This window comes from Canis lupus, chromosome 1 (assembly GCF_011100685.1).
Source record: "Canis lupus familiaris isolate Mischka breed German Shepherd chromosome 1, alternate assembly UU_Cfam_GSD_1.0, whole genome shotgun sequence".
Classification (NCBI taxonomy): domain Eukaryota; kingdom Metazoa; phylum Chordata; class Mammalia; order Carnivora; family Canidae; genus Canis; species Canis lupus.
The window spans coordinates 111,573,517-111,595,229 of record NC_049222.1 but is presented as its reverse complement, the minus strand read 5'-3'; the positions used below and the strand labels follow the sequence as shown (position 1 = coordinate 111,595,229).

Below are 21,713 nucleotides of genomic sequence, written 5' to 3'. Positions count from 1 at the left end.
CATCTTCTACTACTGGGGTTAAATGGGTGACAGGCATTAAGGAGGGCACATGAGCTGACATGTTGTGTTTCGGCGACAGACAGGCAGACGCAAAAGGAGGGCACATGATATAATGAGAACTGGCTGTTATATGCAATTCTACCCCTGAAACTAAACAAACACAAAAAAATTTTCAAATTTTGGAGCTTTTAAAAATAAATAAATAAAACTAGAGGGGAAAAAAAAAGAATCTGCCATCATCCTTTGGAAATCCATTTAGTGAACTTTTCAACCACAAACCTTGAGAGTCTGAGCTGCAGGGATGGTGTCTACATTTGTTCTTTGGCTATAAAACTCACTCCACGACTGGAACGATGCAGCTGCTTTTCCAAAAAACACCTGAGATCTTTTTTCCAGGCCCCTTCAGAAAGCTAACCATTTCAGCTATCGCCACTTTGCTTCTGACCCCCAGACATGTTCTTTATTCATTTAGATAGAAAGTGGCCCTTTCCCCACCTTCCTATAGGCAGCAGAGAGGAGCTCAGCCCACACAGTGCCCCAGGTCTCCCGTCTCCCAGATGAGGAAGTCAGAGTAGAGGGAACACACGGAGGTGTACTGCCCTCTGTGAAGCCATGGTTGGGGGTGCAGGTCCCAGGGAGCCAGGATGCAGTGTGGAGCACCAAAGCTCCTCCCAAGTATCCAGACCACCCTCATTTCTGACCATGCCAACAAAAATTATGCAGCCTCTGAAAGTATCTGTCACAAATTTCTCAGTTCATTGCATACCATATATTTGGCAGTAGGTGCTAAGTAAACAGTAGAAAGAAAAGGCAACAACAAAATTATAGAGGTTATGACATGGATCTTTGACCATAAGGCACCGTTCCATCCGATTAATTTTTTAAAAAATAGCTTTACTATTGTTATAAAATTGATATATACTTTGTTAAAAAGTGAAACACATAAAAGTACACGAATATATTACACATCCTGCATCCCACTTACTAGAGATAGGCATAGTATGATAGAGATATCATACTAACCTTTCATAAATTTTTTTCTTTCTCTCTCAATAAACATACACACACAAAAAACTATTAACAAAATAGGGTCATACTAAAATTATTCTACAACTTTCCTGGCTCACAAAATAGTTTATGGGCAATCTTCAATGTCAACGTAGGTGTACTTGAGCATTTTAAGTGATTTTCACTCATTTACATGTGCCTTAACTTATTACACTTGGAGTATTAACATCTTTTTTTCTATAGTAAGAAAACGCTAAGAAACTCAGCCATATGCATACATCTTTTTCCACATGTGCAATTATCTCCCAAGTATCAATTACTACATACTTATTGCCACTTCAAAGACTATACAAATTAAACTTGAGACACTGACAAATTCCTTCTAAAGACTTTTTTTTCACTCCTATCAATAAATTCTGTGGTGACTATTTTACCACAGCTATTCTGACAAGTTAAAATGGTATTTCTGATTTTTTCAAATGCTCTAGTATTTTGTCTCACCTGTTTAAAAACACTATAAAATGAAATAGGGCAGAAGTATTATACTCATGATAGCAATAAAACAAATTAACCTGTAAATTCAATGCAATGCCAATCAGCTTTTTTGTTTGTTTGTTTTTAAAAGCTGATAAAATGAGGGGCATCTGGGTGGCTCAGTCAGTTGGGCATTTGACTCATGATCTTGGTTCAGGTTTTGATCTCAGGATCGTGAGTTCAAGCCCCATGATGGGCTTCATGCTGGGCAGAGAGCCTATTTTACACAAAACAACCTGATAAAACGAAATGGCCCTGCAGTTCAGTACAACCTCTCCAAGACAGCAGTTTATCTCTAGGGGATAAAACATATCCACCACAACGTGATATAAAAAAACGTGATGGAGACACATCATCCAGACCTGCCAAGAGAGGGACCCTCCCTCTAACTGTTGCTGGTCTTCTAAAAGCAACTGGCCTCCCTCAACCAATGGCAAAAATCATCTTTCAATTTTTGTAAAACCAATCTAAAAAGTACACACAATATTGGTTTTACTAAAGTGACCACCTTTTCCTACATTTGTCCCATTTGTAGGTATTCCTCCCCTTTCTCCACAAGGAATCCATGTCCAAAACCTGCCCTTGATCCATTCTCACTCGTATTATTTATAAAAACTCCCTCCTGGGCCGACTCTAATGAGAGTGATGATTTTTACTGAGGTCCCTGTCATACTTCTTTGAGGACAGTCTGCCCAGCGACAGACTCTGGAGATGGAAGTGTGAAACTCAAGTGCTCTTCCCATTTCTCAAACTTCTGGGTCTTCCCTTCCCATCTCTCAAACTTCTGGGTCTTCCCTTCCCATCTCTCAAACTTCTGGGTCTTCTGTTCCTCTGCAGACCAGGCCATGGTGACCAGGTCAGCCTCCACTGCAGCCAACCCCACACATCATGTTCACAAAGTCTTCCTCCTGCGCTGGCAGCCAGGTGAATAAGTTCAGGTTCCATCTCAACGCATGCCTACTTGTCAGGTTTCTCACTTATGTGCACTCGCTGATGATTTCGCAGGCCTGAGCTGTAACTGAAGCCCTTCCCACACTCCCCGCATCTGTAGGGCTTCTCACCAGTGTGGACTCTTTGGTGGACATGAAGACAGGAGCTTCGACCAAAGCCCTTCCCACACTCCTCACATTTGTAGGGCTTCTCGCCAGTGTGGACCCGCTGGTGACCTTGAAGGTGTGAACTCTGGCTATAGCCCTTCCCACACACGTCGCATCTATATGGCTTCTCTCCGGTGTGCACTCTCTTGTGGCTGAGGAGGCCGGAGCCATATCTGAAGCCCTTGCCACATTCGTAACACGTGTAGGGTTTCTCTCCCGTGTGCAATCTCTGGTGGGTGCGAAGATTCGAGCCGTAACTGAATCCCTTGCCACACTGGTCGCACGTATAGGGCTTCTTTCCCGTGTGAATCCGCTGATGCTTGTAGAGACTTGAGGTACACCTGAACCCCTTCCCACACGCTTCACATTTGTAAGGTTTCTCGCCAGTGTGGACCCTCTGGTGGATGAGAAGCCCCGAGCTGTAACTGAAGCCTTTGCCACACTCGGCACATTTGTAGGGCTTCTCTCCCGTGTGGGTCCTCTGATGGATAAGGAGGTCAGAGCTATAAATAAAGCCCTTCCCACACACATCGCACACGAAGGGTCTCTCTCCCGTGTGGACCCTCTGGTGACTATGAAGGTCTGAATTCCGCCGGAAGCCCTTCCCACACTCAATGCACTTATAGGGTTTCTCCCCGGTGTGGACCCGCTGGTGGACGTGAAGGTCCGAGCTGCGGCCGAAGCCCTTCCCGCACTCGCACTTGTAGGGCTTCTCTCCTGTGTGCAGCCTCTGGTGCCGGAGAAGCCCTGAGCTGTAACTGAAAGTCTTCCCACATACGTCGCATTCAAAGAGGCGCTGGCCAGTGTGAACTCGCTGGTGTGCCTGGAGGTACGAGTTGTAACTGAAACCTTTGTCGCACTTGTCACACTGGTAGGGCTTCTGTCCTGTGTGCGACTTCTGGTGGCTGCTGAGGTGCGAGCTGCAGGTGAAGCCCTTCCCGCACTGGATGCAGCTGTAGGGCTTGCCCCCTGGGTGCACATGCTGGTGCTTGTGGAGCGCAGACTTGGCGTAGAACCCTTTGCCACACTCACCACACGTGTAGGGCTTCTCCCCTGTGTGCAGCCGCTGGTGCACCTGCAGCACTGAGCTATAGCTGAAGCCCTTCCCGCACTCGCCGCACTTATACGGCTTCTCACCAGTGTGGACCCGCTGATGGACCAGCAGGTTGGAGCTGCGACCAAACGCCTTCCCACACTCCTCGCACGTGTAAGGCTTCTTTCCCGTGTGGACCCCTTGATGAATGAGGAGAATCGACTGGTACCGGAAGCCCTTCCCACAGGCCTCACACCGGTAGGGCATCTCCCCTGCAGGGGCCCGGGGCCGGCTGGGCCCTCGTGGGTTCAGCCTTCGGCCCCGACCGCACTCCTTACTTATAGGGGGTTTCTCACCTGAGGGAGTCCTTTGAGGTCTCTCCAGACGGGCAGTAGGCCTTAGGCCTGGACCAAACTCATATTTATGGGGTTTCTCTCTCGAGGGCCCTCTTGGATGAGTGGGAAAGTGTGAATCTCCCCTGAAGCCATTTCCACATTCGTGTCTTTTCCAGTCATCCTCTTGGGAGTCGGGGCGATGAAGAATCGACTTTTTAACACACTGATCGCAATTACAGGGTCTCTCTCTTTCAGGTAATCCATGGTCATTGCAACAAGGCGATATCCAGTGGAAGCTGTAACTGTCCCCCTCATGTTTACATACTGTATCTTGCCTGTCGAGTTTCTTACACCTTTCTCCAGTGTTCCATGGCTCATTCACAAAGGCTTTCATCCAAGAATCTTGAACAGATACCAGGCTTACACCTTTCCAGGATGGAAATTCTTGATTTTCTGAACCAACGGGTCCCTGAAGACTGGCCACAAAACTATCCATTGGTGAACCCCGAGTGGGTATTCCTGGCCACCCTTGGAAGGGAGAAGCGTCTTCTGAGAACTGGGAACTTTTCCCTTGAAGATTTACTCTATGGTCCTGACTCCCAGTTAATTCACCAGCCACCTGTTTCCAGATTTTCCAGTAGGAGAGCTCTCTGTAGGAAAGGCACTTTAATTCTCTTTCTTGAATATACTCCAGGACTTTTTCATTCTTGTCTCCTATGGGGTGAAAGACAATTCAGAGATGAGAACAAATACAAGACTGGCTCAGGGATCTCAAGCCAAGTCAGGTTTTCAGGCTCAGACTGGTAATCAGCCTAGAGCAAAATCACCTGTATGTATCATCACTACCAGGGCACTTCTTTTGTGTCTGAAAAAAAGACAAGGTTCTTGTTAACAAGTTTTGAAGCTAAATGTGAGTATGATCCCTACTATAACAAACTACATCTCATCATCTACTTGCCAAGAGAGAAAGAAATTCAGAACAGATTTCTGCTGAGAAAATTCACCTCTCCAGTTACTGCCATTGTTGCTAATTATAAATAATAATATCTAACATTATCATAATACTCCCTAGATGCTGATGATATACACCCATTAACTCCTTTCACCCTCAGAATAACATGGAGATAAGGATCCTTACCATTTCTGCTTTACGGATGAGGGACCCAAGGCACAGAGAGGATGAGTAACCTGGTGCAGTCACCCTGCCATGCTGTGAGGTAGGGGTAGGCGAGGTGTCGAACACAGAAGTTGGGTTTTAGAGCCACACTTAGTGCTCTCTCCCAGCATGACTCTAATTCTGGGCATGTAGGAGCTGAACCCAGGGGTACGAACGAAGCAGCAAATCCTCCAAAGTGTACCAGCTGTGTCCCAGTCTTCTGGGAGCATATCTGGTAGGAATCCACATGATACAGCATACAGAGGCATAAAAATACCCAACATATCCCTGTTACTGACTGCAAGTCTTCAGATTGTCATGTTTACTATGTAGTTCCAGATAAGTTAAAAAAAAAAAAAATCTGTCCCTGCTTTTTGAAGTTCTTAATGGGTGTGACTTTTACCTTCAGGGGCTGAAATCACATGTATCTTTTTATAACTGAGCACTTGTAGGATATACAGGTTAAAGGGGTTAAATGGGTATAAGTAGGATAGAGGAGTTAACTGGCTTGTCTTACACTGCGTGGCTGTTCTTATCAGAGGGAGGCAAGTCCAGGTACCCCTTGATCACTCTGGGTATGTCCTTGTCTGAAAAGCATGAGGAATTGTGAGAAGGTCGGAACTGAGTAGCAAAAATGAAATCGTAGAACAATCATCTATAATAGTATGTAGTTTCTACAGGTTGGATTAAGGGTCAGAAGGGGCCTTTACATGACAAGTTCCCTCCCTCCCTGCCTGTTCAGGACTCCAAGTTCCAAGGTTCTCTCTCACCTGGGTGTGCATCTCTGGGACTTTCTCTCTCTGTTACCTAAGTCTTTCTGCCTTTTTTCAAAGTGGGTATCTTACCAGGTTTGGAAGGTCGTTGCTCTAAAATAAAAGGCTTAATTAAGCACATTCTTGAGATGCAAAAAATAGTCAGAAAATGTAGCCCAAATCCCAAAACATTCAAGCCTTTGCAGGACACAGAAAGGACTCAAGATTGGCCAAGTGAAACTTCTTTATAACTGGTTGTTCTTTTTAAAAAAGGAAAAAAAAATAATAATAAAAATAAAAATAAAAAAGGGAGGACTGAATCTGTATGCAAAGACCAAAAACGCCCTCTCCCCAGGGAACAAGAACACTCCAATCAAGGTAAGCGTCCATTACCCAGACAATCCCCTTACCCACAGAGAGCAGGTTCCTGAAGTTCTCCAGCATCACATCTCGGTACAGCTTCCTCTGGGTAGGGTCCAGCAGCTTCAGCTCCTCCTCAGTGAAGACCACGGCCACGTCCTTGAAGGTCAATGGCTCCTAAAACATGGAACACCGTGAAACACAAACACCCACCAGGTGAAAGGTAAACTCAGAGTCACTAAGGAAAGTAGGCAAGAAAGCAGGCAGTTGCTCAGTCTGGCAGGTCAAATTAAGTTTTGTTGATGTCTGATGCCAATAATGTCAATTCTAACCAACCAATGGTATCCATGGTTACCCAACGAGCAAAGAAAGCAAGGAACACGACTCTCTGCTCAGTGTGAGCACTGCTGAGGGCAATTCCATCAAACTGCAATGCTTCAATCACATGGTCTGTCCATCTCACAATTTGACTCCAAGTGGTAAAATACCAATTTTTCCTCTGAAATAACTGCTCCCACACAGCCTAACGTTAGGAGTGAGGGATCCCTGGGTGGCGCAGCGGTTTGGTGCCTGCCTTTGGCCCAGGGTGCGATCCTGGAGACCCGGGATCGAGTCCCACGTCGGGCTCCCGGTTCATGGAGCCTGCTTCTCCCTCTGCCTGTGTCTCTGCCTCTCTCTCTCTCTCTCTGTGACTATCATAAATAAATAAAAATTAAAAAAAAAAGAAAAAAAGGAGTGAGCATGTCTGCACATACCCCAAAATCACCCTCTCTGCCAGAGTGACTGTTCTTCACCAACCAGCCACTCACCCTTCCATCAGCAGCTCGGCGAATCCTGCTCTTTGTGGCCCTAGCCTGCAGCCCCCTACAGACACTCGTACGTGTGTACACACACACACACACACACACACACACACGCCTTTTATGGGCTTCCATGTTATCACTTAACAGAAGTGACCAATGGATATGTTTATGTAACCATGTCCACAACCAGATGAGGCCTCTAAAGCAGCATCTCAAACTGCGGAGTTTCAAATCACACTGTGTCATCCTCGGTTATGAACTGTGGCCCAAGGTTTTTAAGCAGATTGCTCTGGTCCACTGAGGAAAACAATGGACAGCAGTTGTAAATCCTGAAACATGATGATCGACTATATTGTGATAGCTTCACTGTCTTCACTTAGACTGTGGCATGCCTTCTTAGAGGGAGACAAGTGCATGTGAGGGCTTTCAGAGTTATACTTTACCTCTGGCCTGTCCCTGGAACAGCTGTAACAAGGTATTACAAGGTACAAGTTGAGCTGTGATTCTATACATACTTAACTTTTTCGCCAAATTCATGGATACGGTTTTAAGAAGTTGAAGTAGCTATAGTAAGGTTTAATGCATGCTTGTCTAACATATTACTCATTCCATAAATATTCAGTACCTATAAGACAGTATTAGACACAGGAATTAAAGAGATAAGGAAGAAAATAGCCCTGCTTCCATGGGGCTTGTGCTGGTGGTCCCCAAGCTCACTTCCAAGTTCTACGATTCACGAGAAGGACTCACAGGACTTCAGTACATAATCACACTCACAGCTACAACTTTAAAAAACAACAACAAAAAACCCCCCAAAACAAAAACCAAGCAAGATCAGCAAAGGGAAAAGGTATATGGGGTGAGGTCTGGAGGAGGCCAGGTACAACCAGGTGTGCTGCTCTAACAAGTCTTAGCCATGAATAAAACAACAACTGAGCCCCTGGGTCCTGGCAAATCCCTGAACATGGGGGTGGTCTCAGGGACTCCTGCATGAACCAAGAGGTGAAGTAACCCAGCCACAGTTACACAGCTGGTTAGAGATAGAGGTTTAGTTCAAGCTGAACACACAGAACCTAGTTGCAGAGCCACTGTACTTTAACAGCAGTCCTGTAAAGGCCAAGATGTGTGTCACCAGGGGACCAGAAATGAGTCTATAAAGCAGATGACATTAATACCGTCTACTTATAGAAAAATGACTGTAAAGCAGGCTCTAGCCTAAGCATTTTTACATGATTGATCTCAATCGTCTCAGAACTCATGGAAAGTGAGAACTTTCTGGAGTATCGGGAATGTTCTCATCTGCTGTTATCAGTAACTACTCACAAGGTAGCTGCTAGCACTATCTCCCCTCCACTGATGAGCAAACTGCGGTCTCAGAAAGCGAATGTTATTTGTCGAAGACCATATACCTAATAAGTCGTGGTGAATCAGGACTGAAGTCGGGCAGCCTGGCTAACCATGCTGAAACCACTCTGCTATCCTGCCGCCCCAACGAGATCAGAAGGGCCAAACCAAAGGAACCGACCTCCCCATTCTGGAGGAGTGGCACCGACAGAGTACATTTCTGAGCAGAATCCCAGATCAACCCCAAGACTAGAGGCAGCATAACGATGGGGAGAAAGCTTGGGCCAGAGGCAGCCAGTCGGACAATTACTTAAACAGATGTGGACCTGCCACTAACTCCCGAATCTATATCCAGCTCTGCCTTCTACACTCAGCCCTGCCTACTCAACTACCACCTGGATGTCTGAAAGGTATCGTGAAGCAGAAACAGCCCAATCTGAAGTGAGTCTTTCCTCCCAAATAGTTCTCTTCTAATCTCCCTGGTGTGGGTAAACACAAGTACCATCTACCTTAAAGGCACCCTTCTTTCCTTTTCCTTATTCCTTACATCTAATTCATTAAAAAAAAAATAACAACAACAAACTCTGCCAATTATTATTCCAAAGTATACTTCAAATCTGTTTCTCCTCATCATTACTTCCACCTCTCTAATCCAACTCATCACCATCCTTTGCTTGGATGACTGAAGAAATCTTCTCTCAATTCACCCTGCCTACGTTGCTCAAGACACTTGAGAGTGACGATCTTGTTTCTAAACTGTCTGGTACCTTCTAGAATGCCAGCCCCATGAAAGCGGGGGTATTAGCCGTGTTGCTCCCTGATACATCACCAGGGCTTACTTAGAACAATGTTTGGCCCATAGTAAGTGTCTGACAAATGTTGAATGAATAGAAAAAGGAAGAATAGCAACTCCTGAACTTCAAAAGCATATGTTCAATATGAATAGTAAAACAATACAAAGACGTACAAGTAACTCAGTGGACCAGAGTACAGAATGCAGGAACGGTCCCATCAGAGGAAAGCTAAATCAACTGTTCTTTCTCTTCCTCTGTATACATAACATACTACTAAATATACATATATATATATGCATAAATATGTTCAAAAATGTATAAATGATAAAAGTAGTACTTCTTGACTTGCAAATAAATGATAAATATAATAAATGGCACTGTCATGATTGGCTATCCATCTTGAAGAAAATGAAATTAAATGTCAACCTTGGGCAGCCCAGGTGGCTCAGCGGTTTAGTGCTGTCTTCAGCCCAGGGCATGATCCTGGAGTCCCAGGATCAAGTCCCACATCAGGCTCCCTGCATGGAGCTTGCTTTGCCCTCTGCCTGTGTCTCTGCTTCTCCTCTCTCTCTCTGTGTCTCTCATGAATAAATAAATAAATAAAATCTTAAAAACAAATAAATGTCAAAAAAAAAAACAACAACAAATAAATGTCAACCTTACACCACTTACAAAAACAGCCATATTAGAGATTAAAACATTTTTATTTTTTTAATTTCTTAAAAAAGATTTTATTAATTCATGAGAGACACAGAGAGAGGCAGAGACATAGACAGAGGGAGAAGCAGGCTCCCTGCAGGGAGCCCAATGTGGGACTTAATCCCAGGACCCTGGGATCATGACCTGAGCCAAAGGGAGACACTCAACCACTGAGCCAGCCAGGTGCCCCTAAAACATTTTTTTAAATTCACATATATTTTTTAAGATTTTATTTATTTATTTGAGAAACAGAGAGAGTACACATGAGCAGGGGCAGAAGGAAAGGGAGAAGCAGACTCCTCTGCTGAGTAGGGAGCCTGACATGGAGCTCGATCCCAGGACCCCAGGATCATGACCCGAGCTGAAGGCAGATGCTTAACCAACTGAGCCACCCAGGTGCCCTGACCCCTAAAACATTTTTTTTTAATTTTTATTTATTTATGATAGTCACAGAGAGAGAGAGAGAGCCAGAGACACAGGCAGAGGGAGAAGCAGGCTCCATGCACCGGGAGCCCGATGTGGAATTCAATCCCGGGTCTCCAGGATTGCGCCCTGGGCCAAAGGCAGGCGCCAAACCGCTGCGCCACCCAGGGATCCCCCCCTAAAACATTTTTAAATAAAAACTATTTAGGTGCCTTTACGGTTAGGCTTAGAATGGGTAAAGCCTTTGGCAGCTGGACATGAAACCACATTTTCAAAAGGGAACTAACAAATCATTTAACTGTGAAAATGTTACACTTCCACATGGTCAACTCACCACTCACAAAGTCAAGATTGAGAGAAATTAACTGTAACACTTTTGATGGGCAAGTTAACAACCCTACTCTTGAAAGAGCACCTTTCATTAATGAAAAATGGGCAAAAGCATTTCATAAGGAATTTGCAGATGAGAAAATACAATTACAGCAAACATAGGGAAGATGCTCATCAGTACCTACTGTGTGAGGAACTGCAAAAGACATGGAAGGTCTTAGCCATACCCCCTCCTCTATAAGATTAGCAAAAATGTTTAGTACTGATAAAGCCTTGGGGGAAAATCTTGCCCCCCTCAGATTTAATCAGAATTCTTAGAAATGTAAAAAAAAAAAAAAAAAAATCACTGCTATGATTATGGGAAAATGAAAGCTCAAGAGATGAGCTAACCAACAGAATGAGCATCACTGAAGCACAAGCAGTGGAAAGGAGAGCCTCCTGGAATATGATGGAAACCAAAGAGGAGATTAAAAATTAAAGGATAGGGAAGGCAGATCCAGAATTTATACCTTTAATAACAGGAGTTCCAGTAGGACCAAATGAATAAAATAATAGTAACTATTACTAACAGTAATAGTCATAATAGTAACATCCAGGCAGAAAAAGAATTAATGCCAAAAGACTGCAGAGCAAGGATAGTTAAGGTATGACCTTGAAAATGACACTCAGCCAAGACGCTGTCAAGTATAAACACAACAGACCTTTCTGGAAAAAAACTGCTGAAGGAACTAAGAACCCAGAATAAACTCTGCTCACCAGGAGATGAATGGAGAGGCCATGAGAAAAAAGGCCAGCACAAGACTGAAGACCAGTTCTCAAGGTATGAATGATGAATTTTCAGCTCAGGCAATTTGCCATTTGGGCATAAAGGCAACAGACATTTCTCAGCATGGGAATGCTCAGTGGGTACGGCATCTACAAGTTTTCTCTGGGAAATGCAAATTGGGGAATGACATTAAGCACACCAACAGATAAATCAAAATGAAGCCAGGAATGAAGAAACGGGTAAAAAGGACAGGTGGTAGACGACTTCTATATACACAACTGAGACAAGTCCACTGTGGGGATCCATGCTGACAAATCAGAAGGTAATGACGGGGGCACTTGGGTGGCTCAATGATTGAGTATCTGTCTTTGGCTCAGGGCATGATCCCAGGTTCCTGGGATGGAGTCCTGCACTGAGTTCCCCGCAGGGAGCCTGCTTCTCCCACTGCCTGTGTCCCTGCCTCTCTCATGAATAAATAAATAAAATCTTTAAAACAAAAAAAAAAAAAAAGAAGGTAATGACAGTAATTAACTGTATTTTCAGCTCTCAGAGCAAGTTCACCAATCATATTTAAAATTATATTGAAAAAAAGTGACTAAGTTTCCAAATTCTTCCATAATGTTTTTCCATAAAAAAGAAAGCTTTATAAAAGAATCTCTCATGTGCTGAAAAAAAATAGGCAGCTAAAATTTTACAATTGCTTTGATTTTTTTCTTTTGATTAAAAAAAATGTTAACACATATGCAGGTATGTACTGTGTGTGGGTGTGTATGAGATGGAGAGAAGAGAGCATGCACGCGCATATCTTTCTACATCCTAATAGCTTCATCCACTTTATCTCACTAGATGCAGCACAAAATCTAGACAAGATAACAAATGAAACTATAATAATCTAACATCAACCCAAAGGATGGATATGGAGTCCACTCTGCTACATTTTTTTTTTCTTCCTTTGCTGTTATGAACAACACTGCAATGATTATTCTGCAAACACTTGCTCTGATTTGGAATGAACCTGTAGACTGGGGGATACTGGAGCAAACATATGTGGAACTAAAGGCTAAAAATGTCTTTTGCAATTTTGTGCAATATACCCGTTTCTCCATTCGGCTCACACTGAGCTCTGATCTTTCAAATCTTTGCTAAAAAAAAAAAAAAAAAAAAAGAATCGTACCTTGTTTCAATCTGTACTACCTTGACTGATAGAGGTTGATCATTTTTCATATAACTATAGGCCATTTGTGTTTCTTTTCTTCCTTCCTAAGAATGCTTGAGTATTTGAACCTCTCTTTCAAAAACAAAGATTATAATTTTGTCATAGATGACATTTTTTCCCCTAATACGATCTTTTTAAAAAATATTTTATTTATTTATTCGTGAGACACACAGAGAGAAGCAGAGACATAGGCAGGGGAGAAGCAGGCTCCCTGTAGGGGACTGATCCTAAGACCCTGGGATCACAACCTGAGCCCAAGGCAGAAACGCTGAACCACTGAGCCACCCAGGTGACCCTAGTATGTTCTCTTTTAACTTTGTTTATGGGGTACTAGTAGGGTGTATTACCTGGAGAATATGACCTCTGTAAAGAAGTCAGAGAAAACGTCCCAGGGAGGAGAAAAGCTCAGGCAGAGAAAGATTCATTATTTGAGCATCACCTCTCTGTATGATTTAGGCTCAGGCCTTTAGATGAAATGATTATTGATTGGCAGGAGAACAAGGTGCGGAATGGCAAATTATAGCCATACTGACCAGGGTTCAAGCCCAGGATTCCTCACTCGTTTCTTCCTTTCTACCATCTCTCTCACATAGCTACTTTGTGCATAAATGCAATGAGCAATGCCATTACTTGCTCAATACACTGTTTTCTCATCTCTTCTCCCAAGGGAGGGGGATATTTTTACGCTCTGACTCCTCATGTGTCATTTCTGGAGAGAAAAGAGATCTCAACCCACCTGAAACTGGGTCTTGTCCTCCCCATCCTGAGAAAGGGCTGAGGCTTGAGAGTGGACAGCTGCAGGAGAAGGAAGCCATGAGAAGGGGTGGCCCCTGCCTGGGCTCACGGACCATCTACCAGGACCCTAGCAATGTCTGCTGCTTCACATGCTGGATTCTTCTCCTCCGCCTCACTTTTCCTCTCTCCACACCTGGTTCCAACTCTCCCACCACACTCCCCTCCTGAGCTCTCACCTCTCTCCCCGGGCCTCAAGGTCCAAGTCTCCATGGTCCCTTCTAGGTTTTCCCAGGGTGGCAGTAATTTTTAATCAGTTCTCCTCTGATCTTCTTAAGCTAGAAGAGAAGATCTGGGCCTTCTGTATTCTTGAGGTTCTCAAAGCTCTGACAAGGGAGTGTCAGATGGCTAGCTAGGATCCAAAGGGAGGACCTGTCTCCACCTTCACGTTCCAAGCCTGGTTCGTTCCCATGCTCCAGGGACCTCTGGGCTCAAGAGGGGAACTTGACTTGATCTAGTCCTTTCTTCTGGACCCCAGAGCTCTGGGTCTCCCTTCTGGATGCACACCTTTTGGATATCACTCATTCAGTGGACGCTTACTGAGTCGCTGTATGCATCATCCCTGCTCCAGAAGGACTCACAGTCCACAGAGCCAAGAACACTGCAGATGGCTGTGGACAGTCTGAGAAGTTTCCACTGGGAAGGCCTAGCAGCAGTAGAGTCACAGTGAGACACAGAGCCGTACAGAAGGGTGGAGATGCTACCAACACATTAGTCCTGTGTTCTGTGAAGGAGAATCTAGAGTGTGAAAGCTTTACTAAGGTGATACTGTGGGCACTGAGGAAATAAAAATGATTAAAAATCCCTGTCCTGGGGGTACTGGCTGGCTCAGTCAGAAGAGCATGGTACTCTGATCTCAGGGTCATGAGTACAAGCCCCATGTTTGATGTAGAGATTACATACATACATACATATACATACATACATACATACATACATAAACTTAAAAAAAAATATCTGTCCTCAAAGATTCTGTAAATTAAGACACAGGTTAGCAATGGCCTTCTAACTCAGGGTTTGTAATCTTTTCTGTTCCATAGCCTCCTTTGGCATGATACTCACAGACTCTTACTCAGAGTAACATTGTAAGTGCATTAAAAAACAAACAGGGGATCCCTGGGTGGCTCAGCGGTTTAGCACCACCTCTGGCCCAGGACGTGATCCTGGAGTCCTGGGATCAAGTCCTGCATCAGGCTCCCTGCATGGAGCCTGCTTCTCCCTCTGCCTGTGTCTCTGCCTCTCTCTCACTCTGTGTCTCTCATGAATAAATAAAATCTTAAAAAAAAAAAAAAAAAAAAACACAGGATTATTTTAAAGCCTAATTACACTGGAATACAACATTAAAAAAATAATAAAACACCAGGGATGTGCTTTTTTTTACACATTAAATATTAAGAATTTATTAACTACTGTATTTTCAAAATAGTAATGAGCAAGTAATATTTTAAAACATCTGTACCAACTATAATATAAAAATATCTATGATTTACATGGATAACAGAGCCATGGGTTCTGATGATACTTTTATAGTTTGTCACCTGCCTTCATAATTAAAAGAAATGCTAATTTTCACTCAACTTGTGTATATTTCCCTCTCAAGTTCATGAACACCCCTGCATTATGCCCATGGACTAGAGTTCAAGAACTCCTTTTCTAAGTGAATCCTTCTCCTGCCACCACCAAGTTGAATTAGTCACTCTGAGACCCTGAACCACTTTAGGTTACTGGCTTGCAACCTTTAACACAGCTGCCCTGTTAAGATCTCTAAATCATCGGGGTGGGGGATCCCTGGGTGCTCAGTAGGTTCAGCACTTGCCTTCGGCCTGGGGCGTGATCCTGGAGTCCCAGGATCGAGTCCTGCATCGGGCTCCCCGTATGGAACCTGCTTCTTCTTCTGCCTGTGTCTCTGCCTTTCTGTGTGTCTCTCTCTGTGTCTCTCATGAATAAATAAATAAAATCGTAAAAAAAAATTTTTTTTAAATAAATAAATCATCAGGGTGCCTGGGTGATTCAGATGATTAAGCAGCCAACTCTTGATTTCAACTCCAGTCATGATCTCAGTCAGGGTCTTGGGATCAAGCCCTGTGTTAGGCTCTGCACTCAGCAGGGAGTCTGCTTCAGGATTCTCTCTGCCTCTGCCTCTCACCCCTTGTTTGCACTCATGCGCTCTCACCCTCTCTCCCTTTGAAATAAATGAGTCTTTAAAAACAGAGAGAGAGAGATATCTCTAAATCATCAAGGGAATGGGCCCTTCTCTTTATTCATGTTCTCCATTTTGCATGGGCCTGGCACATGGGACACATTTTACAAATTCTATCAATGGGATGTGAAGCACAGAGACAAACAGAACTCTTGGAACCAGCTCAGAGCCAGTCAGTAGGTAATATAAATACACTGACGGTGAGTTCCCTCCTTTCCCTTCTTTCCCTGATCTGCTTTCTCCTGAGACCCAAGCCACAGGGCAGGTTCAGAGAGATACATACCTTTGGGGTGCCCACTATAAGATATTTCCTGAACTCACATCTCCACTTTGCCCTCAGACCTCTACGTAGTCCACTATGGCAAGCACCTCCCCGTCTCCCAGTTTGTGCACTGCCCTGCACAAGGGACTGCTGTCTGAAGCAAACGTGGAACACTGGGCCACCTACTAACCTCCGAGGTGGAGGACAAAGAGCAGGGGTCAGATCTCTAACATTGTCCTTCAGACCAATGCCATTTAAATTCAGCTCCTCTGGACGCTCCAGGACTGTGCCTGCCTCAGGGCCTTCACTGATGTTCCCTTTCCCCAGTATCACAGACCCTTCACTTTCTTTGGGTCCTTACTCACCACCTTTCCAGTGATATCATCACCTTTTCCCTGAATTCATCCCTAATTATCCTTCTTACTACTGCAAACCCCTCTTCTAGCCCTCCCAAAGCATCTTCCCTGCTTCATTTTTCCCATGAAATTTATCACCTAACCTACTGTTTTTCTTTTTTACTATCTTCCTGTGTCCGCGAGAATGCAATGGCTGGGATTTTAGTCTGCTCCGCGCACAACATAGGTACCCAATACATATTTAAATAGGAAACTGGGACTGAAGTGAACTCAGCCTGCTGATACTTGGATCCTGGGTTCTTTGATGCCAGCAATGGAGCAGAATGGTTTTCTTCTGCCATGCGTTCGCTTCGTCAGTTATGTGCTAAGGACCATGCTGGATCTGTTGGGACACAGTGGTGATCAGGGCAGGCAAGGACCGCGCTTGAGCAGCTACATTCTAGCTGGGAACACATTCCCTGACATTCTACTATGTGTCAGGTGCTTAGGTTTAAAGAAAGATACACTCCTTTGCCATATGGAGCTCACACTGGGGAAAGAAAGAGGATGACCAATATAATTGGTGAAGCAGACAGTGGGACAAAGGGGTAATGGGAATAAGAGACATTACAAAGGTAGAAATAACAGGAATAGATGAATAACTACACGCAGGTGAAAGGAAATCAAATATGAGTCTGGAATTAAAGTTTAAGGAAAACAGGCAAATTATGGCGCTTTAATCCAGAGAGTAAAACGAGAGGCAGGGTTGGGACGTTGCAGGTCTTGACTCTCAATACTGGAGCTGTCAAACGGCCTGGGTGTAAGTTCTGGCTCAGCTGCTTTGTAGCTGTGTTAACACTAGAAGAGAGACAAATCTTTGAATGAGTCTGTTCTTTCTGCTGTCAAGTGAAAACAGTACTTCTTACTCAGAGTTGAAAGAATTGTCTTTTTCACACATATACACATGGATACCTATTTGAATAAAGCTCATAGCCTACTACGTGGCACACAAAATCCTTAGCCAACCTCTATCACTGCTGTTATTCATTCATCCTAGCACTAACCTAGGAATACAGGCACAAAGACACATTCAGCATCTCACCTCAGGGACTATAACAAACACTGCAGACACTGGAGCAAATAAGATGGACAAGATACTTCTTCTTACAGTGCTTGCATTCTGGTGAGTAAACAAATCTACAAATAAGGTGATTTCTGAGGACAAAAAGGGCAATGAAGAAAGTAAGACCAACATAACAGATTCTTGTTTACTAACCAGAACATAAGTTCTCTGGGACAGAACACAGGTGGCAGGTGTGGGAGGGACAACATTAATCAGGTTGTCGAGGACGGTCTCCAAGGCCTGAATGAAAATAAATCAGCCATGCAAAGATCTGGGATAGGAAGAGTACAGAGGGAAGGTGCAGGTGCAAAGGCCCTGACTCCCAGTTAGAACACCTCAGCATTCTCATCTGTAACATGGGACTAACAGTATCTACCTCACAAAGTTGCTGAGCAAATTAAATAGTATTTGACAGGTTACCCTATGCCAAGCACTATCTAGGTACTAGGGATACAGCAATGAAAGCCCTTAGCCTAACTGGCAAACAATAAGGACTTAATTAATACACACCATTATAGTTACTGTAATTATTTCTTCCCTCCACCTAGCACAGTCCTGAAGCAGTGTAAGCCTGAGTGATTTACTGACTAAATGAACCAATACTACAAGCCAGGGAGACAGTACACTAAATCAAGACATCAGGAAATTGCCCCAAATTTAGAAAAAAATCATTTTGGGGTAGTAGGGGGTGGGGAGGCAGCCATGGCTGAGGGGCTTGTATGGGATTTGTCAAGACCGTGGTATGAAAAGTAAGGTCCAGAAAGGAGAGTCTTGTCTGGGAAAAGAGCTGGCATTGCCATAAAACAGTAAGAAATCAAAATTCTACTTACTTGGAGCTCTAATGTCAAGAGACCAAGGGCTATTCCTTTCTCTTCTATGCAGTTCTGAGAAAGGAACAGTCCCAAGAAGGCAAGACCATGAAATAAAAAAGAGGCAGGAGAGAACATGATTTTTCACAATCCCAACACACAACAGGGAGAAATCTCTGAGCACCAGTTGAATGTAATCTAGCCTTCCTGTAATCCACTCCTACTACCAAGAAGGGGACCTCCATCCCTATGGGGCTCAGACAGACAGGCCATGCCATTCCTGCTGTAGGCCTCATCTACAAGCCTGCATTCACTGTAGCTTCCAGAAGACAATTAGATAGCCAACAGATACATGAAAAAAATGCTCATCAGGAAAATGCAAATTGAAACCACAATGAGATATCACCTTACACCTGTCAGGAAGACTAGAATAAAAAAGACAAGAAGTAACAAGTGTCTGTGAAGATGCGGAGACAAAGGAATCCTGGTAATATAGATTGGTGCAGCCACTGTGGAAAGTAGTCTGGAGGTGCCTCAAAAAATTAAAAATAGAAATACCATATGATCCAATAATCCCACTACTGGGTTTTTACCCAAAGAAATAAAAAACACTAATTTGAACAGATACACACCTTTGTGTTTATTGCATTATGTACAACAGCAAATTTATGGAAGCAACCCAAGTGTCCATCCACAGATGGATGGCTAAAAAGGATGTGGTATTTGTATATATGATGGAATATTACTCAGCCATACAAAAGGTGAAATCTTGTCATTTGCAACATGGATAGACCTAGAGGGTATAATGTTAAGTGAAATGAATCAGAGAAAGACAAATATGATATTATTTCCCTTATATGTAGAATTTAAGAAAAAACACAAATGAACAAAGAAAAAAAAGAGATAAAAAGCCAGACTCTTAAACACAGAGAACAAACCATGGAGGAGGTGAGTGGAATGAGAATACACATATCTTGATGAGCACTGAACAATGTACAGAACTGTTGAATCATTATGCACCTGGTGTATGTTTAAACATTTTTTATTTTTATTTTTTTTAAAGATTGTATTTATTTACTCATGAGAAACACAGAGAGGAGAGAGGCAAAGACACAGGCAGAGGGAGAAGCAGACACCATGCAGGGAGCCCAACGTGGGGACTCGATCGCAGGTCTCCAGGATCACGCCCTGGGCCGAAGGCGGCGCTAAACCGCTGAGCCACCCGGGCTGCCCTTCAAACATTTTTTAAATGCCTAAATATATACCTACAAATATACCATGTTCATGCAATTAAGGCCTTTAGGTTATCTGTTCTCTCCGATGCAATCTCGATCAAAATCTCAATCTTTTTGCAAAATTTGACGTGCTGATACTAAAATTTACATTGAAATGAAAAAACACCTAGAATAACGAAAACAATCCTGATACTCAATGAAGGAAAAATCTGGACAAAATTTGGACTCATTCCTTCTAACATTTATTCTAAAGCTACAGTAATCAAGAAATAGTGGTATTGGGAACCCCAGGTGGCGCAGCGGTTTAGCGCCTTGCCTTTGGCCCAGGGCGCGATCCTGGAGACCCGGGATCGAATCCCACCTCGGGCTCCCGGTGCATGGAGCCTGCTTCTCCCTCTGCCTGTGTCTCTGCCTCTCTCTCTCTCTGTGACTATCATAAAAAAAAAAAAAAAAAAAAAAAAAGAAATAGTGGTATTGGCAACAATGGACAAATAGGTCAATGAGAGGAGTCTTTTCAACGTATGGAGTTGGAACAACTGGAAAATTCTTGTGCACCCCTCCTTAAATCATACACAAGGGCAGCCCCGGTGGTGCAGCGGTTTAGCGCCGCCTTCGGTTCCAGGGCGTGAACCTGGAGACCCGGAATCGAGTCCCACGTCCGGCTCCCTGCATGGACAGTTTCTCCCTCTGCCTCTATCTCTCTGTCTCTCATGAATAAATAAATAAAATCTTTAAAAAAATACACAAAAATTCATGCCATATGGATTAAAGGTCTACTACTTAAAAAAATATTTGAATTGAGAGCGGTGACTCTCATATGTTGTGTGACGAAGTGGAATTCAACCCATGTGCCTCGGGAGCTGCAACAAAGAGACCTAGGACCACTACATGAGCAAAATAATCGCTTAAAACTTGTACGGCGCTTAATAATTCTCAAGGGAACACATACAGAAGGTGAAAAACTTCTGCAGCTCTTCATGGAAAGAACTTCACAGAAAAGTCTGATACAGACTTCCTACAGAAGTGGGTGTGCGGCTACCGTGAAATAATGGCAGATTTAATCCGAGACTGCCTGGACCGGAGTCTCCCAAACCGAGCGAAGCCCTTCTCGAAGCCACCGCTGCGGACTTCGAACTGCTCCTTCCAAGCCTGGGGGCGCCCGGCGCTGCCGGCCCGAGCCCCGCCCCCCATCCCAACCCGGGATGCCCAGCGCATCCACCTCCTCACGCCTCTCCCTCGCCGCGTGGAGCTGTCGAAATCCCCTGGTTCTGACCTCCGCCACTCGCCTCTCCCCCGCAGATCCTAGAGACCCCGGCCCCCGCCCCTGCGGCCAGAACGAAGACCTCCAAGAAGCCCCCACGTCCCATAACCTACTCACCATCGCAGAAGAAATTATGGCAGCGCTGCGGTGGCCGGAAGCGGAAGTGGGCAGCTTGGGTGGACCCGGACTACATTTCCCAGAATCCTCTGCGCCACGCCCGGTCTTATTTAGAATCCAGAGGGTGGCGTAAAGGAGCGTACACCTGGAGCCTCGCCCTAGGCGCAGGTGAAAGGCGGAGGCGCAGCAGCTGTACTTTGGCCTGCGGGAGGACGTGTGGTGTTCTGGCGCTCAGCTTTGGAGCATAACTAACTACACCTTTTTTTCTCTTTCCTTAAAAAACAGTTACTACTCGCTGCTAACATGTTCAGGTTGTAGAAAATCTGACAACACGCTTCAACAAACAAATCCATATTCCCATCACCAGGGGATATAAAGAATTGATGTTTTGGTGTAAATTTTATATATATGAAATATATATTATATATAATTTAATTTCAAAAGCACCGCATGATCACTGATAAGAAAAATATAATAAAAGGAAAAAAAAGAAAAGAATGTTCAGAAAAAGCAAGGGGGAACGTAAGATAACTAAAAGTCCTCTGTAATCCGAGCACCTAGAAACAAGCATCATTAATATCTTGGCTTGTGTATTTCCAGATTTCCTCCTTGAGTAAATGTATATTTAAAAAATTTTGTCCCCACAATATTGGCATCATAATATTTAGAATTTTTTTTCTCCCACTTCATGTATCATGGGTAGCTCTCTAAGTCACTAAATAATAAATTCATTTTAAGTGGTTGCTGAGGATTCTTTAGTTTTATATCTGTCACCACCTTGTCCACCGATGAAGTTAGACTTCCGATCTCAGTGTGTCAAAACTAGGAAGAGTCATTTTCTTTAATTTCTTCCAATTTGATAGCCCAAACATGCTGTCTCCTTATTGATTGCATTTCTTTGTTCATGGAGATGTGGAATAAATGTCAAC

General features: G+C 43.9%; 1 protein-coding gene across 3 annotated transcripts; it reads right to left on the bottom strand.

Annotated features, from left to right (window-relative positions):
- Positions 1-746: 746 nt before the first annotated feature.
- On the bottom strand, positions 747-20,823 carry ZNF229 (zinc finger protein 229). 3 transcript variants are annotated; one of them, XM_038528635.1, is made up of 4 exons: positions 13,622-14,341; positions 13,387-13,445; positions 6,326-6,452; positions 747-4,721 (listed from the first exon to the last, which is right to left on the bottom strand). In XM_038528635.1, exons 1-4 carry the CDS (start codon positions 13,653-13,655, stop codon positions 2,500-2,502), a joined length of 2,442 nt encoding a protein of 813 aa, XP_038384563.1. In that variant the 5' UTR covers positions 13,656-14,341; the 3' UTR covers positions 747-2,499. The 3 variants fall into 3 exon arrangements, with proteins under 3 accessions (XP_038384563.1, XP_038384564.1, XP_038384565.1); XM_038528636.1 differs by lacking the exons at positions 13,387-13,445; positions 13,622-14,341 and adding an exon at positions 20,785-20,823; XM_038528637.1 differs by lacking the exons at positions 13,387-13,445; positions 13,622-14,341 and adding an exon at positions 20,785-20,800 and having other exon boundaries at positions 6,330-6,452.
- Positions 20,824-21,713: the final 890 nt, after the last annotated feature.

Excerpts from the sequence above, each read along its gene's own strand:
- ZNF229 (XM_038528635.1), bottom strand. The coding sequence starts at position 13,655 with ATGGAGACTTGGACCTTGAGGCCCGGGGAGAGAG. Across the intron at positions 6,453-13,386 it reads AGGACAAGACCCAGTTTCAG|GAGCCATTGACCTTCAAGGA; the intron begins GTGGGTTGAGAT and ends TCCATGTTTTAG. Across the intron at positions 4,722-6,325 it reads CAGGAACCTGCTCTCTGTGG|GAGACAAGAATGAAAAAGTC; the intron begins GTAAGGGGATTG and ends TTCACCCCATAG.